This window comes from Populus euphratica, unplaced genomic scaffold, assembly GCF_000495115.2.
Source record: "Populus euphratica unplaced genomic scaffold, PopEup_1.0 scaffold549.1, whole genome shotgun sequence".
NCBI lineage: Eukaryota > Viridiplantae > Streptophyta > Magnoliopsida > Malpighiales > Salicaceae > Populus > Populus euphratica.
In genome coordinates, this window is record NW_011500426.1 from 144,651 (window position 1) to 161,105 (window position 16,455).

Here is a 16,455-nt window from a genome sequence, read left to right on the forward strand (position 1 = left end):
TCTACGAAACAGTTTTAAAATAAATTTATATATTTTTAAAATAAAAAAATATAAAGACATATCTCCATTATTTTTATCTTTTCTATTTTAAAATACTAACCAAACAATTCTTTATCAAATGACTTTTGTACTTCTCCTAGAGATTATTCATAAGAAGTAAGCCAATTGTCAGACTAAAAACTTTCAGCATAAAGCTTAAATTTTAATTTTCCTTTTATAATTACCTTCAGTTTTTTTTGTGAAATACGCTCAGTATCTAAATGTTTCCAATAATAATAATAATAATAATAAAAGAAAAAAAAAAGAAGGTTGACGCAATCTAAATCTACTTAGTCAAGAAAAAAAAAAAGGAAGAACAAAATATTGTGTCTTAATAAAAATGACCGACTAGGTGATACAATGATATAGACTCCTTTTCCAAATAATTTTCGGATCGAATATTGTGGCAACTACATTAAAATACAAACAGGATCAAAAGCATACGACAAATGAGATTCTGCCAGCATCGGGCAAATTAAATTCCTTGGTGACTTTAAATCTCTTAATTTTTAATTAGCAATGTAATTAAGACCATAAAAGATTATTAGATAGCTCGTAAATTTCTTATTTTTTGGGGGTGCACATTGAATTATAGGGCTTCTTGCCCATACATATAATTTGCAAAAATAAGTTTCATAATCTATTCAATCTTAATAAATATATTTGAAAATGAATAGTGTGCATAATTCATGAGCAATATGTGCTTTCCTAGTTATAAACTCACATAATATCAAATATTAAAATAATTTTGAAGATGATTGCTATATGATTTTCTTCCAAAACAATAAATTTTATGATATTTGAGAGTAATTAGAATTATTTACCTCATATTTTACTTTCAATAAAACAAAGAAGGGAAGGAAAAAAGAAGAGAAAATAGAAAAATTATTCTTAGGTGTACTTAGTGATCTATTTATCATATGTATTTATTTCTTCAAAGTATGCGTGAAAATCAACTTTTTATTGTTATTCTTGACGTGCTTTAAAATTTATTTTTATTTTTTAAAATAATATGATTTAATCATGTTTTAGTCTTTTTTAGAGAGAAAAAAAATGATAAATCAACAAGAAGAAATGGTAGAATTACACTATTTTCTTATTCTCTAATCCAATTTGGAATTATTATATATAGTTCACTAACTAAGAAAAGAATACGGTATGTCATCTAATATATGATTATAAATATAGTACACACATGACATGTTCTATGGTATTAAGCTTCTTTCTTTATTATTATTATTATTATTTTTTTGTGTATTGATTTTCATCCCCAATTGTAGAAGCTAGAAAGTAGTTGCTTTATGAGAAAAAGATAATATCAATGTTTTATACAAATTATATGTACCAAAATAATAATAATAATAATAAATAATTAGTAATAATTTATTATTTGGTGGATTTATTTTGTATTTAATTATTTAATATTTAGATTTAATTCAGAAAGACATTAAAAGCTATGCTGGTTAACATAAAAAGATTGGTGAGTTCAGTGAAGTTTAAGCTCAAATTAGAGAATCAAGCCGAAGTCCCAAAGGATCAAACGACATGCTTTCAGTGAAAGATGAAGCGACAAGTCGTCTATTTCTTTAAGGGTCAGCCAGAGATACTCTGTGAGCCTCCTCGACTGCACTGTCCAAAAACACCCAAAAGAAAGGGATGTCGTCTCTTTCCCGCCTTCTCCGCCGCGCATTCTCCACCGCTGCTACTGCTGCAACAACCATCACCTCCAACGCAGCCTCTGACACCGCCAAATCACTCTCTTATCTAATCTACAAAGAACGTAACCACAAGAAACTCGTCAAGAAATTCAAAAATGCCTCCGTAAACGAGCACTTTCGCACCAAAGTTTCCATTTACAAAGAAACCATTCGCCGTCTCTCAGTTTCGAGGAAATTTGACTACGTAGAAGAAATTCTAGAGGATCAAAAGCAATATAAGGACATGTCAAAAGAGGGTTTCAATGCTCGTTTGATTTCTCTTTATGGTTCGGTGGGCATGTTCGATCACGCACGCAAGGTGTTTGATGAAATGCGTGAAAGACAATGCACTCGGACTGTCATGTCTTTTAATGCGCTGTTGGGAGCCTGTCTTAGTTCGAAGAATTTCGATGAAGTAGAAGGCTTGTTTAGAGGGTTATCGAAGGAGATAAAGATTGAACCAGATTTGATTTCGTATAATACGGTCATCAAGGCATTCTGCGAGATGGGTTCATTGGATTCGGCAGTTTCGTTGCTGGATGAAATGAAAAAGAAGGGTCTTGAGGCTGATTTAATTACTTTTAATACACTTTTACATGGTTTTTATGCGAATGGAAGGTTTGTTGATGGGGAGAGGATTTGGGACCAAATGAAGGAGAGGAATGTTGAACCAAACATAAGGAGTTATAGCGCCAAGTTGTTTGGAATGGCATCAGAGAAGAGAATGAAAGATGTGGTTAGGGTTGTTGAAGAAATGAATAGTAAGGGGATTAAACATGATCCCTTTAGTTACCATGCTTTGATAAGAGGGTTTGTTAATGAAGATGATTTTGATAAAGCTAAGCGTTGGTATGGCGAGATGTTGAAAAATGGGTGTAAACCGCATCGTTTGATTTTCGAGACATTGATTCCTTTTGCTGTTGAGAAGGGTGATTTAGCTTTCGCTTTTCAGCTTTGCATGGATGTTATCCATAGCAAGTTGGTTGTTCAGGAGGCGTTGATACAAAGTGTCGTGGAGGCATTGGCTAAGGAGTCAAGGATAGCAGAAGCAAAGGAGCTTGTTGGTCACGGGGAATCAGGTCGTGCCCATTCTTATAAGTTGAAATTGCCAACGCCAACTTGCAATGCATAGACCTCTCTGGTTTCTGTTTTTCGTCGGGTATAGCTGCAAATGTCGATGAAAGGAGGGTTTTTTGGAGCTAGGCGTTAGAAAACTCACAAACTCGTAGCTTGGTGATGCTTTTTGATCAGTGGTACTCCCCACTACTTTCTTAATTTGTTCTTTTCGTTTTTCTTTTTTCTTTTTAGCTGCAGTGGTAGTCAATCTATGTCCTCACTTCTGATCGGCATATGCATGCTTCGTTCATTTGATGTCAAGCTTGTAACCCTTATGTGTGAAAAGGCTCTCATTTTATAATTAAAGGGATATTACATTTACAAGGAAAAAAGTGATAAAATCAACAACAAGAACTAGACTCTTTGTCAATTCGGAATTATTATTAGAATTCATTTATGATCGCGTGCCCTCTAATGCATGATTGTGATTGTACTTATTTATAATAAAAAAAGTTATAGCTTTTTTATTTTTAAAAAACATCATTTTTTCATTCATCGTATTAACTTAAGAATTTCTATACATGGTGTTTTAGGTTTCATCCTCAATTTTAGAGAGTAGTTATGTGTAAAAGATAATATCAATGCATTGGACAATCGTTATTGGACTTTTTTTTGTCACAATTTTTAGAAATTAGATATTCAACAATATGAAATTATTAAAAATCAAAATAATAATAATAATAATAATAATAATAATAATAATAATAATAGAATGTCCCTGAGATAATTACTAAAAATATTTAAAGATTTGAGGTGAAAAACAGGTGTTTACACTGTTCATACATTAAAGCACTTAATCCTTTTTTTTCATTTCTTTTCATTTAATTTAATCCTCTTGTAGCTTTATTAGATGAAACTAGTTTTGAAATCATTGTAAAACTACCAAATTAAAAAAAATAGAGCTTGAATGTAAAACTTAAAGAAAATATGTCTAATTTTAAATTCTTAATAGTTTTTAATCTTATCCAAAAATTTATTTTATACATTTTTCAGTTTCTAGTTTTGAAAAAGAAGAAAAAAAATCGTCTGAAAATAGCAAAGAAAAATAAAATGATCAATTCCTTACAATTTTTTTATTTATTTATGAAAAGACTATATTATCTTTATATAAAATATAACACTATAGAAATTTGGTTATCTTTTTTTTCATTTCTCTATATAGAAGAAGATCGAGATGTACTCATAGGCTTTTTTCTTCTGTATCTTGTAAATGACAACCACGCCTCCGATGGTGACTCCTCCGTTATAGCCTCTGGAGATGGAGCGAGAGGCGAGTTGGGTTTCTTTTGATGATGGTTCAAAAATGTTTTATTGATATATGTTTTCTTAAAGTTGGTGTTTTTTTGTTTGATTCTTCTTGTAGAATGGGGGTAGTTAGGTTTTTGATTCGGTGAAATTTAGGAATTAAGGTTTTTGAGCTAACAAGGGATTTTTTTCTTTATTAAGTTAGGGTTTGTTTGTTACAGTGAGTTAAAATTTGTAATTAACGATGCTTACTAACATTAGATTTTTTTTTTCATGGGGATTTACAGCAGGAGAAGTAAAGAAGAAAATTCACAGAAAAAACGCTTTGGTAGTTATTAGGAATGGACGGAAGAAAAGAGGGAAAATGAGTGTTTCTTAAGATAAGATTCTCTGATGGAAGATGACATATGCTAGGATGCTGAGAGAGGAAAAGGGAAGAGAAACTTTTGGTTTGTATGATTATGCAGCAGAGGGATATAAAAAAGATGCATTATTTTTAGTAGGCAAATGGTAGTAGAGAGATTAGAGTTTTGTTTGTGCTTGTCTTTGAAGTTGATGCATTATTTTTCAGGTATTTCAATATCTACCGTAATTAATGTACGTATTGAAATTTAATTTTTTCACGCAGGTCTTGGTGATCCACAAAAAGCAGCAGTATATGACCAATATGGTGAAGAGGGTTTAAAGGATCAAGCACACCCACCTGGTGCTGGTAGTGCTGGAGCTTCATTCTTTTCTGCTGCAGATGGGCCCACATCATTTAGGTTCAATCCTTGAAATGATGATGACATTTTTGCTCAATTTCTCGAGTTCTCAAGTCCATTTTTGTGGGATGAGAGGTGGCAGTAGAGGGATGAGAGGGACAAGGTTCCCAGGTGGGATGTTTGGTAATGGTATCTTGTTTGGTGATGGTATCTTTAATTTTATGGTGAAAGTGGAGGGTCAGTGCATCAAAACTGCTCCTAGAAAAGCTGCTCCAATTCGGAATATGCTGCATTGTAGTCTTGAAGAGCCTTACAAGGGAGCTAGCAAGAGAATGAAGATATCTAGGGAGACTTTTGATGACTGGGGGAGAGTATTAAGAATTTCCTTTTATGTTAATTACCTTTCTCCTTGGTTTGTATCTGAAGTATAATCCCTTCTAGTTTGAATTTCTCCAAGGGGTTTCTTTTTTTCTTTTTCTACCAATTTGAGCATCGACTTCCCATTTGATTTTCAATAATTCATTGCCTAATGGGATTTACTAGGTAGATTAAAGAATCAAATGCATGTTATTTTATGAGATATCACTCGATGTTTTTCTTTCCAACGCTCTAGTTGCTGCTTGCTAGATAATTTCACTGAACTTGTACTTTTCTTGTTTTGCGGCAAGCTCGTGCCAGTGTAGGAGATTCTCATCGTTGACATGAACCCAGGTTGAAGAATGGCACAAAGATCACCTTCCCTGAGAAAGGGAATGAATAGCAACATGTTATACCAGCAGCTCTAGTCTTCGTTCTTGATGAAAAACCCCATCCCCATGTTCATCCATGATGTTAATGGCTTTATCGGATGCTAAGTTCAGAGTAGAAGGATTGAATCAAATCTCTCATGGGACCTTGAGATCAATGTCAGAATGCGATGTGCCTACCTTGAGATCACTTGTTACTTATGGCGTCAGCTTATGATAGTTTCTGTTTTGGTAATTCTGCAATGCCTCCTCCGATAACTTTAGAGTACTGCGTTTCTTTTTTCTTTATACGTTAATTTGTTTAAAAAACTCAAACTTGAAGCAATTACAAGGGAGTTCAAGTTGGTCAATAACAAAAAAAAAAAAAAGTTAATTAACATGAATAAATTGTGATTTTGTTCAAAATAAAATATTATTTAAATAAATATTAATAATGATTTTCTGAAAAAGAGTTTATTCATTATATTAAAAACAAAGTAAATTAAATTTTTGGATTAAAATATATGTTACATTCCACAAGATAAAAACTATTATTATCACTACAGTTATTTATGACAAATTATTCAGTTCAATACATTTCAAATATTCATTAAACATATTAAACACATTATATATATATTACAGTTTAATATTTTTAGAAATTTTTTAAATGTTTATGCCACATTAGATTAATATAAACAATTTAAGTATAAATAATAAAAAAATTGAAAATTGTAATATAAAAATAATGTTATTTTATATTTATCAGTAATAATAATAATAATAATAAGAAGAAGACACGGAAAATGTTATTTTAAATGAATATTGAAAAGGTTAAACGACGAAACATTTAAAAATGAAAACGACGGGTCGTGTAATTCCTTTTTGGAGACCCTTAAAACCCTCTATAAACCTCTACAGCGAACTGTCCAACACCACACCCACAAGATAGAGATGTCGTCTCTTTGCCGGCTTCTCCGCCGTCCATTATCGACCACCACCTCTGCCACCGCCACCGACAGCACCAAAACCAAATCTTTCTGTAAAGAAATATATAAAGAACGCAATCTTGAGCAACTTGTCGAGAAATTCAAAATTGCATCTGTAGACGAGGATTTCCGCACAAAACCTTCCGTTTACAAAGAAGCCGTTCGCCGCCTCGCAGCCGCCAGGAAATTTAACTATGTAGAAGAAATTTTAGAGGATCAGAAGCAATATAAGGATATATCTAAAGAGGGTTTTAATGCTCATTTGATTTCTCTGTATGGTTCAGCGGGCATGTTCGATAATGCACGCAAGGTGTTCGATGAAATGCTTGAAAGAAAATGCGCTCAGACTGTCGTGTCTTTTAATGCGTTGTTGGGGGCTTGTGTTAACTCGAAGAAGTTTGATGAAGCAGAAGGGTTGTTTAAAGGGCTATCCAAGGAGTTAGAGATTGAACCAGATTTGGTTTCGTATAACACAGTCCTTAAGGCTTTTTGCGAGATGGGCTCAATGGATTCGGCTGTTACATTGCTAGATGAGATGGAGAAGAAAGGTTTGGAGCCTGATTTGATTACTTTTAATACACTTTTACATGGGTTTTATGCGAAAGGAAGGTTTGTTGACGGGGAGAGGATTTGGGAGCAAATGAAGCAGAAGAATGTTGAACCAGATGTACGAAGTTATAATGCGAAGCTGCTTGGATTGACATTGGAGAAGAGAATGGAAGATGCGGTTAAGGGTGTTGAAGAAATGAAGAGTGAGGGGATTCAACTTGATACCTTTAGTTACAGCGCTTTGATTAGAGGGTTTGTTAATGAGGGGGATTTGAAGAAAGCTAAGCATTGGTATCATGAGATAGGGAGAAGTGGTTGGAAACGGGGTAAATTGACTTTGGAGGGCTTGATTCCTTTTGCCCTTCAGAAGGGTGATTTTATGTTTGCTTATGGTATTTGCAAGGATGTTCTCTGTAGCAAGTTGCTTGTTCAAAATGCTTTGATACAAAGCGTGGTGGATGCATTGGCTAAGGAGTCAAGGATTGAAGCAGCAAAGGAGCTTGTGAATCTTGGGGATGCACATCATACCTATTCTTACAAGTTGAATTTGCCTTCTATTTAGCTATGTATTGTCCTTCATGGTTTTGACTTTTTATCTGGTAAAGCTGCAAATGTTTAGAAAATAAGTAGTTTACTAAGCATTTGGAGTTAAATAATTCCAAACATTTTAGCTTGGAGATGCTTTTCAATTAGTACTCCAGAATTTTCTGTTTGTTTGGTTTTGTATTTTATGGTCGTGGTAGTTAATCTATCTTTTAACTTGTCAATGACATTTGCAAGCTCTAATTTTATTTATATCAATTTTATATTGTTAGATTTGCTAGATTTTGTTTTCATGTTGTTGCGCATCATTTCACAGTTGAGCGCCTGTTGTGAATGGACCAAGTCCTAAACTATTTCACAGTTGAAATTGCTTTGAGATGCAATTTCTTGTATTGTACAGTTCCTCAATCTGTCTGAAAATTCATCTCAGCAATGAAGGCTTTGGATGGTTGTCGCCTTTGTATATGAGCCCCTTAGTGCTCAGTCTACATGATTGTTTAATATTTAGTTAAATGTTGTTCTTTATCATTATGTTTGCCACAGATCATGGAGCAGATTTAGAGTGTTTACTCACTCGCATTGAGATGAAGCTGAACATTGAAGTCTAAAAAGATTTATGATGCAGTAACACACATGCAGTGCGTTTGAAGCATATATTAGATAGTTCTCGAAATAGAGGGGAGTGAATAGCCTTGAGGAATACTGAAATCTACCCCACACCCCCTATATTCTGTCCTTTCTAGGATATGAAATTTAAGATCCATTGGAAGGGCAGCTGTGTATGATCATCTGTGCATTCTTAGGCATATAATGTGTTCCAAATATGTTTCCAATACAGATGTTAACTCCTAGTTTAACAAAGTTGGAAGCTTGGTAACTTCAAAGATATTGTTTAGAACTGATAAAGGGAGTGAATATTCTTTTTCATGGAAGCTTTATATTTGGATGGATGTAATGAACAGGTTCGCAGTTTGCAACAATGGAACAAATTGGATGGCTGAAAGTACCCAATACATTTTGTGCATTCTGCAGGAAATTCATTGAATCCATACTTGATTTAGGGTTTTGAACTTGTGATTTTTTGGGTGTTAGAACTTATATGGAGGCTCACTGCACAAAAACTAGTCCCTCCTCCCCTCCCATCCATTGTCTGAATATTTACTCGAATCCATGTCACTTGAAGAACATGGAAAATGACTTCACACTTGTTGTCTCATATGCTAAGGTGATTCGTTCCCACACCATTATCAAGGTTGGAATTCAAGGGAGATTACTCCCTTTTTCATTTTGTTTTAGGCATAAGCAAACAGGTGTGAGTGTGTACAATTTGTTTAAAACTTGATTAGAAAATCTGATCATCATTTTCTTACTAATTCTCTCGCCATTAAAACCTAAGCACACTAATCATGGACAATTTGTTTGAGAGTATGATGCTTATCTTAAGTAGATTATGCCCTGTTCTACCATTAACAATCAAGGTAGGCATTTTAGGCTACTCTTCTACTGAATTTTTGGCACAAAATTTGAGCTCCTAAATTTTTTTCACTCTAAAAGCTCATATCTAGGTGTAAGGAGACTTGATGAAAAGTCTCAAATGTATCCATTTATTGTCAACAATTTGTGCATTAAGATTGATCAAAATTTGAATAGATGGGGACTTAGTTGATCCAATTAATTATATGAGGGCAAATTTATTCTTTTCCTTTTCAAATTTGTATTGAGTTTGAACAACATATTTTAGAGGTTATTTATAATTTCCCAATACAAGATTTTCAATGTTTTTTTAAATTAAAAAAACATAAACTATATATATATAAGCACTTTTTAGCAATGTAAAAGTTTAAAATTATTTTTATTTTATTTATTTATTTAGTTTCATAAATTTAATTTTTTTATTATAAACCTAGTATAAAGATTTTTTTTTGAGTTAATAATATAACTTTTTATAATGATTTTTAATTTAATTTAAATAAAATTAATATTCTACAATTAGATTTACAGAAATACAAGATATTAAGATGATTATTATAAATTATGTTTTTGATTTTTTTAATGAAAAATAGTTGTAATTTTGTTGTATTTCTTATTTTTGTGTAAAAATTCCTTTTCCTTTTCATTTTCAACAAATAAACATATTTTTTAATTTTTTATTGAAAAAGAAAAACAAGAAAGGAAACGGAAAAACAACTTTTTATTGTCAAACACCCCCTTGAACTCTATGTTAATTCGAGATTATTTGATTTCATTAATGATTGTGTGTCCTCTAATAAATGATTGTGATTATATTTATTTAGAATACAAAGTTATATCTTTTTAATTATAAAAATCATCATTTTTGTCAATAACGGTATGTAATGAATTTATATACTTTTTATTTTTAGGTTTATATCTAAGTTTAAAAATTAGGTAGTACGTGTAAGATAAAATTAATGTATTTAATAATCATTGTTGTACTTTAATTTTTTTTTCATGGTTTTTACAAATTAGATATTTATCAAGATGATATTATTATAAATCTCAAATTAATAATAAAAGAGTATGCTATAGATACTTGATGTTTATCGCTATATATATAAAATACAATCCAAAATAAAAACAATTCTCTAAGTAAACATGCCACATCACTCTGATCAAAATTTAGTACACATATGTAAGTATAAATAATAATAAATTGAAAAATGTAATATATGAAATTTATTTGAAATAGTTTATAATTAGAAAAGATAATAATAGTAATAATAATAATAATAATAAGACATTAAAAACGGTGTTTTTATGAATATAAAACGAGCTAAACGACAAGGCATCTAAAAAAGAAAACGACGTGTCGTGTTTTTCTTTTTTGGAGCCCCTTGAAACCCTCTGTAAGCCCCACGGCGAACTCTCCAGCCACAACCCATAAAATCGGGATGTCGTCTCTTCTCCGCCTTCTCCGCGGTGCATTACCCGCCTCTACCTCTGCCGCGGCTTCCGGCACCACCAAAGCCAAATCTTACTGGACAGAAATCATTAAAGAACGCAACCTTGAGCATCTCGTTGAGAAATTCAAAAATGCATCTGTAGACGAGGATTTCCGCACAAGAACTTTTGTTTACAAAAACGCCATTCACCGTCTTGCAGCCACCCGGAAATTTAACTACATAGAAGAGATTTTAGAGGACCAGAAGCAATATAAGGATATATATAAAGAGGGTTTTAATGCGCGTTTGATTTCTCTGTATGGTGTAGCGGGCATGTTCGATAATGCACGCCAGGTGTTCGACGAAATGCTTGAAAGAAAATGTGCTCCCACGGTCCTGTCTTTTAATGCGTTGTTGGGGGCTTGTGTTAATTCGAAGAAGTTTGATGAAGCAGAAGGGTTGTTTAAAGGGTTATCCATGGAGTTAGAGATTGAACCAGATTTGGTTTCGTATAATACAGTCCTTAAGGCTTTTTGCGTGATGGGCTCAATGGATTCGGCTGCTACATTGCTAAATGAGATGGAGAAGAAAGGCTTGGAACCTGATTTGATTACTTTTAATACGCTTTTACATGGGTTTTATGCGAAAGGAAGGTTTGTTGACGGGGAGAGGATTTGGGAGCAAATGAAGGAGAAGAATGTTGAACCAGATAAACGGAGTTATAACTTGAAATTGCTTGGATTGACATTGGAGAAGAGAATGGATGATGCGGTTAAGGTTGTTGAAGAAATGAAGAGTGAGGGGATTCAACTTGATACCTTTAGTTACAGCACTTTGATTAGAGGGTTTGTTAATGAGGGGGATTTGAAGAAAGCTAAGCATTGGTATCATGAGTTAGGGAGAAGTGGGTGTAAACTGGATAAGTTGACTTTGGAGGGCTTGATTCCTTTTGCCCTTCAGAAGGGTGATTTTATGTTTGCTTATGGTATTTGCAAATACGTTCTCTGTAGCAAGTTGCTTGTTCAAAATGCTTTGATACAAAGCGTGGTGGATGCACTGGCTAAGGATTCAAGGCTCGAAGAAGCAAAGAAGCTTGTTGGTCTCGGGGAATCTTGTCGTGCTCATTCATACAAGTTGGAATTGCCAAAGCCAACTAGCAATCCAATGACTTCTCTGGTTTCTGTTTTTCACCGGGTATAGCTGCAAATATCGATGAAAGGAGGGTTTTGTGGAGCTAGGAGATGGATAACCCACAAAATCTTTGTTTGGTAATGCCTTTTGATCTGTGGTGCTCCCCACTTCTTAGTTTAGCATTGTTTTTTAGCTGCAGTGGTATTGCATCTGTGTCCTAAATAGATGATGCGCCTCATGTATTTTATTTGTTATTCACAACTTAAGCACATAGATTCTACACAAACAATTGATTGCTCCTGAGTGTCTCCAACACATTTCTTAAATGACTAAGGTGTAATTCTAGTGTTAAGCTATACATTAAGATGTTATCAAAGGAAACCACCACAAACCTCCTCGTAAAAGGTTCTGCTATGTGATTCATCGAAGCCCGAAAGGTTACAGGAGCATTAGTCTAGTTAAATGACATCTATCATGGGGTAATTTTTCGCTACGCGAATAAACCCGTGTGGCAGCCTAGTCCCTCGCTAGACTCAGCCTTCCCTCGTCTATCCACTCGTGTTTGCCTATTAACTAAGTGTTTCCCTCACCCGAGAGGTTTCCCTACTTTCCCATATTAAAGACAAGCGGAATACACAAGTAGAATTACTCTTAACCAAGCACACTGAGAATACAAGAATACCTCTCAACCTTTATTTATCTCATCAACAAAGGATTACACAACGTGTGCTATGCACAGAATTCGCATGCTACACCAACAAGTTTACATACGTTATTTCCTCTCTATGCATTCTATTATCTATGTATTCTCCCTATACAACAAAGAATTACCATCACTATTTATAGGCAAGTATGTGAGCTGCAGGGCACCTCCATGATCCTCATCTTCATGATTTCAGCAACTTGGAAACACCCCAGTTATGCTCCCACTTTCTGTATGCTTGCCTGGCAGCTCCATTTGCCAACTCTAGCTTCATCTGCTACTAAATCACCCACATGCCTTGGACAGTCCTTTGTCCAAGTTTTTGATCTTGCCAAGTCAAGCCCCTGACTTGCACAAGCTCTTGTGCGCTGCTGAGTGCGCACCCTAGGTATAGTCGCCAAATCTTGCGATGCCAAATCCGCATCTGCGTGCAGACCCCCATCTCTGCGCTGCCGAAAGCACATCTACGTGCAGGGCCCAATCTTGCTTTGCCAAATTCGCTTCTGCGTGCAGGCCCCAATTCCTGCGCTGCCGAATTCGCATCTGCGTGCAGGCCCCAATTCCTTCGCTGCTGAATTCGCAACTGCGTGCAGGCCCCAATGTCTGCACTGCCGCATTCGCATCTGCGTGCAAGCTAGCCAAATCTTGCGCTGCCGAATTCCCATCTGCGCGCAGGCTCCTAGTGTCTGCGCTGCTGAACGCCTTAACAGCCCCAATTCTCGTCCGCCCATATCCCAGACGAGTTTTCCTGTCTAGCTTGGACATTCCATCGCCAAGCTCATAGACATCACCAATCTGTGCTGCCGCATTCCTCGACAGCCCCAGTTCTCGCCAGCCTATGCCCCTGACGAGTTTCCTTGTCTGGCTTGAACATTCCATCGCCAAGCCTATGTTTGTCAGCATCCTGCGCTACCCCGCATTTCTCGACAGCCCCAGTTCTCGCTAGCCTATGCCACTGACGAGTCTTCCATTCTGGCTTGGACATTCCATCATCAAGCCCAGCATTCTGTGCTGCTGATGTTCCCTTTGAGAAACTTATAGTCGCATAAATCTGCGCTGCTAATTTATCCCATCGTTGGCATGGCTGCCAGCACCCTTAGGCCTGGTATTGGACAGCATGCCTTAGGTGTGCACCCCGTGCACATTTTAACACTGTAACAAACCACCCCTACCAAAAGAACCCGACGCCCTCGTCGGACAGATTTGAAGTACCCTTTGCTCCGCATCTGTTCCTTGTCACCCTCCATGTATGTCCCTATGAAGTCTCTCTCTGGCTTTTTCCACATTCAACAACAATTCCATCCACCGAATTTCATCAACCTGTTTAAAAGCCAAACTGTGTCACGCTCTGTTTTTGGCTCGTTGGTTTTCCACAAATGTTAAACACATTATACTTGCAAGCATGTTTTCGCAAAGTTTGGATGCTGCATCTAGCACCCAAGGAATCTGTCCCTTCCTTCACAAAATACAGCCATACAAAAACCTCCGCCAAAGAATCATAAGAACTCCCATATGAACCCATCATTCCTCAACTGTTTCATATTTCACCTACAAGTAACCAAAAATGAGACACTGCAGTTGGCTCTAGTACCAACTCTATCCTTTGATCAACTCCATCTCATGTCGAAGTGTTTCGGCAAGGTCCTCAGTCCATCTGCAACCTACCATAGCACAAACACATAGCATCCCAACATCAAAATTTGGTCTGACCTGGTTCCCCCATGCGCTACTGTCATGCCCCCGAAACTTCATCACCCACACAAGACTTCGCTGACGCAAAATAGCCCCTATTGTTTTCCACCTTGCGCTGCATGTTTCGTCCACCGAAAACTCACAACACTGTATTTCAACAAAGGCCACTACCGTTCTGCTTCTATCACTGCAACCATCTATTGTCGCAAAACATAGAATAGCCACCCGTACTGCCTCCAAGACAGCACTCAAAATCATCTTCATCGACGATCTTGACTTCTCAGCCGAGCCCACTGAATCGGCTGTTGAATCTGTCACCTAGACAGTTCTTCATCAATGTGCAGACTCTTCAGACACACCCCCACGGTACTGCCTCCTCTATGATTTGAGACATACCCCCACGGTACTGCCTCGGTACTGCCTCCTCTATGATGCTTCCCCTCCAAAGCAACACACCAAACTAAGTCCATCTAGTTCAGCTCCTCAACCAAATCCCTCAATGATTTGGCTGCCGAATTCTTCACCTCAATCTGTCCTCTTCGTCAAGGTGCCTCGAATTCCCGATACCACAAGTATTAAATTGCAATACTGCATACTTGTCCATTGTACAACAATCAACTCTTCCTGCCGAATTCATCTCAGCCTATGCCAGACTGCCGCAATCCATCGCTGTTGAATTCTATGCAGTATGTTTTTCATTGGCGCATCCTCACACCTAGAGTTAAACCATGATCTCTCCATCATCATAGGTATGAAACTCTCCCATCTTGGTCCCAACATGACTAGAGCCCATCTCTGCCATTGTTCTGTCTTCTTCACCCTGCATTGTCCATCATCAAGGACTCCACATCGAAGACACCAATTCTGCCTCCCCCAAGGCAGTAAAGTCACCAAAATCTTCGCAAATTTGTCTTGCCATTCGACCAAGTCTTCATCAACTTCGTCATTGGATTTTGCTTCCCACACCCTAACCATTCCTTCGTTAAGATGATGCACAAAAATCCCCAAGTTCTGCCCCCACAAGGCAGTAAGTTTTGCTTCCCAAACAGGGCCAGACAACATCCTCACCGATATGCTGGCCCATGACGACTGAATTCTATCTCGGTCATTAAGCAAACACATAAGATTTGCACATGTCACAACCCCAATACCATCTTCCACACTGACAACATCAAGGTTTTCCTTTGTTGGGCAACCATCCCATACAAAGTAATTTTCCATTGCAAGAGAAAAAATAGTGTAAATTCAGTTTTGAACCCTTACCACTTTGCCTTCTCGTCTGACCTTCCATCGTCAGCAGCAAGTTTGGGCTCTCTCCCACTGAATTTCCCCTTCTATTTCGTCTCACCCTTCCCTTTTAGGTTTCGACGAAAACTTAGAAACTCCCAGCAATCCCATCGCTGGCACTTGTTCTCTAGTCTGCCATTCCATTGACATTTCAATGGCCGAATCAGCATCCACTTTGATCTGATCCCTTGTCATTACTTTGCGTTACCTATAAATTCATTAAGCCACCCAACTCCGCAAGTCTTTGAACATCAACCCTGCCCAAAACCCGCTCGCAAGTTTTCCTCAAAATGGCTTCAAGCAAATCAGCCCTTCGATCTGCCTCACAGAACCCTTTAGCATCTGTGCTACGAAACAGCCCATCGTTTCGTCATGAACGCAAACTGCGCTCTATCCTTAAGTTTCTGCTAGTCCATCAGCAGCAACAATGTTTCTCCCAAATCAGTCTCATCGATTTGTCTAGAGAATCAACAGCATTCTCATCGCTGATCATTGCGCACTGAAATCTGCCTCTCCATCGGCATAAGTTGTAGCCCTCCCAAATCAGTCCGTTGATTTGGCCGCAGAATCATTCTCACTGTTCTGCCAAGAAAGCAACCGTGCTCTGATACCAGTTGTCACGGGGTAATTTTTCGCTACGTGAATAAACCCGAGCGGCAGCCTAGTCCCTCGCTAGACTCAGCCTTCCCTCGTCTATCCACTCGTGTTTGCCTATTAACTAAGTATTTCCCTCACCCGAGAGGTTTCCCCACTTTCCCATGTTAAAGACAAGCGGAATACACAAGTAGAATTACTCTTAACCAAGCACACTGAGAATACAAGAATACCTCTCAACCTTTATTTATCTCATCAACAAAGGATTACACAACGTGTGCTATGCACAGAATTCGCATGCTACACCAACAAGTTTACATACGTTATTTCCTCTCTATGCATTCTATTATCTATGTATTCTCCCTATACAACAAAGAATTACCATCACTATTTATAGGCAAGTATGTGAGCTGCAGGGCACCTCCATGATCCCCATCTTCATGATTTCAGCAACTTGGAAACACCCCAGTTATGCTCCCACTTTCTGTATGCTTGCCTGGGAGCTCCATTTGCCAGCTCTAGCTTCATCTGCTGCTAAATC

General features: G+C 36.8%; 4 protein-coding genes across 4 annotated transcripts; all 4 read left to right on the top strand.

Moving 5' to 3' along the window:
- Positions 1 to 1,555: 1,555 nt before the first annotated feature.
- On the top strand, positions 1,556 to 3,184 carry LOC105114608 (pentatricopeptide repeat-containing protein At3g13160, mitochondrial-like). Its single transcript, XM_011011203.1, has 2 exons — positions 1,556 to 1,596; positions 1,658 to 3,184. The coding sequence occupies exon 2, from the start codon at positions 1,696 to 1,698 to the stop codon at positions 2,866 to 2,868; it is 1,173 nt and encodes a 390-aa protein (XP_011009505.1). The 5' UTR covers positions 1,556 to 1,596; positions 1,658 to 1,695; the 3' UTR covers positions 2,869 to 3,184.
- Positions 3,185 to 4,497: 1,313 nt separating this feature from the next.
- Positions 4,498 to 5,232, top strand: LOC105114613 (dnaJ homolog subfamily B member 4-like). The gene is made up of 3 exons (XM_011011207.1): positions 4,498 to 4,546; positions 4,726 to 4,861; positions 4,935 to 5,232. The coding sequence occupies exons 1-3, from the start codon at positions 4,498 to 4,500 to the stop codon at positions 5,230 to 5,232; spliced, it is 483 nt and encodes a 160-aa protein (XP_011009509.1).
- A 1,158-nt stretch (positions 5,233 to 6,390) lies between these two features.
- On the top strand, positions 6,391 to 7,887 carry LOC105114609 (pentatricopeptide repeat-containing protein At3g13160, mitochondrial-like). The gene has a single exon (XM_011011204.1). The coding sequence runs from the start codon at positions 6,481 to 6,483 to the stop codon at positions 7,624 to 7,626; it is 1,146 nt and encodes a 381-aa protein (XP_011009506.1). The 5' UTR covers positions 6,391 to 6,480; the 3' UTR covers positions 7,627 to 7,887.
- Positions 7,888 to 10,448: 2,561 nt separating this feature from the next.
- Positions 10,449 to 11,964, top strand: LOC105114610 (pentatricopeptide repeat-containing protein At3g13160, mitochondrial-like). Its single transcript, XM_011011205.1, has one exon. It carries the CDS (start codon positions 10,517 to 10,519, stop codon positions 11,705 to 11,707), a length of 1,191 nt encoding a protein of 396 aa, XP_011009507.1. The 5' UTR covers positions 10,449 to 10,516; the 3' UTR covers positions 11,708 to 11,964.
- The last annotated feature ends 4,491 nt before the right edge of the window (positions 11,965 to 16,455 follow it).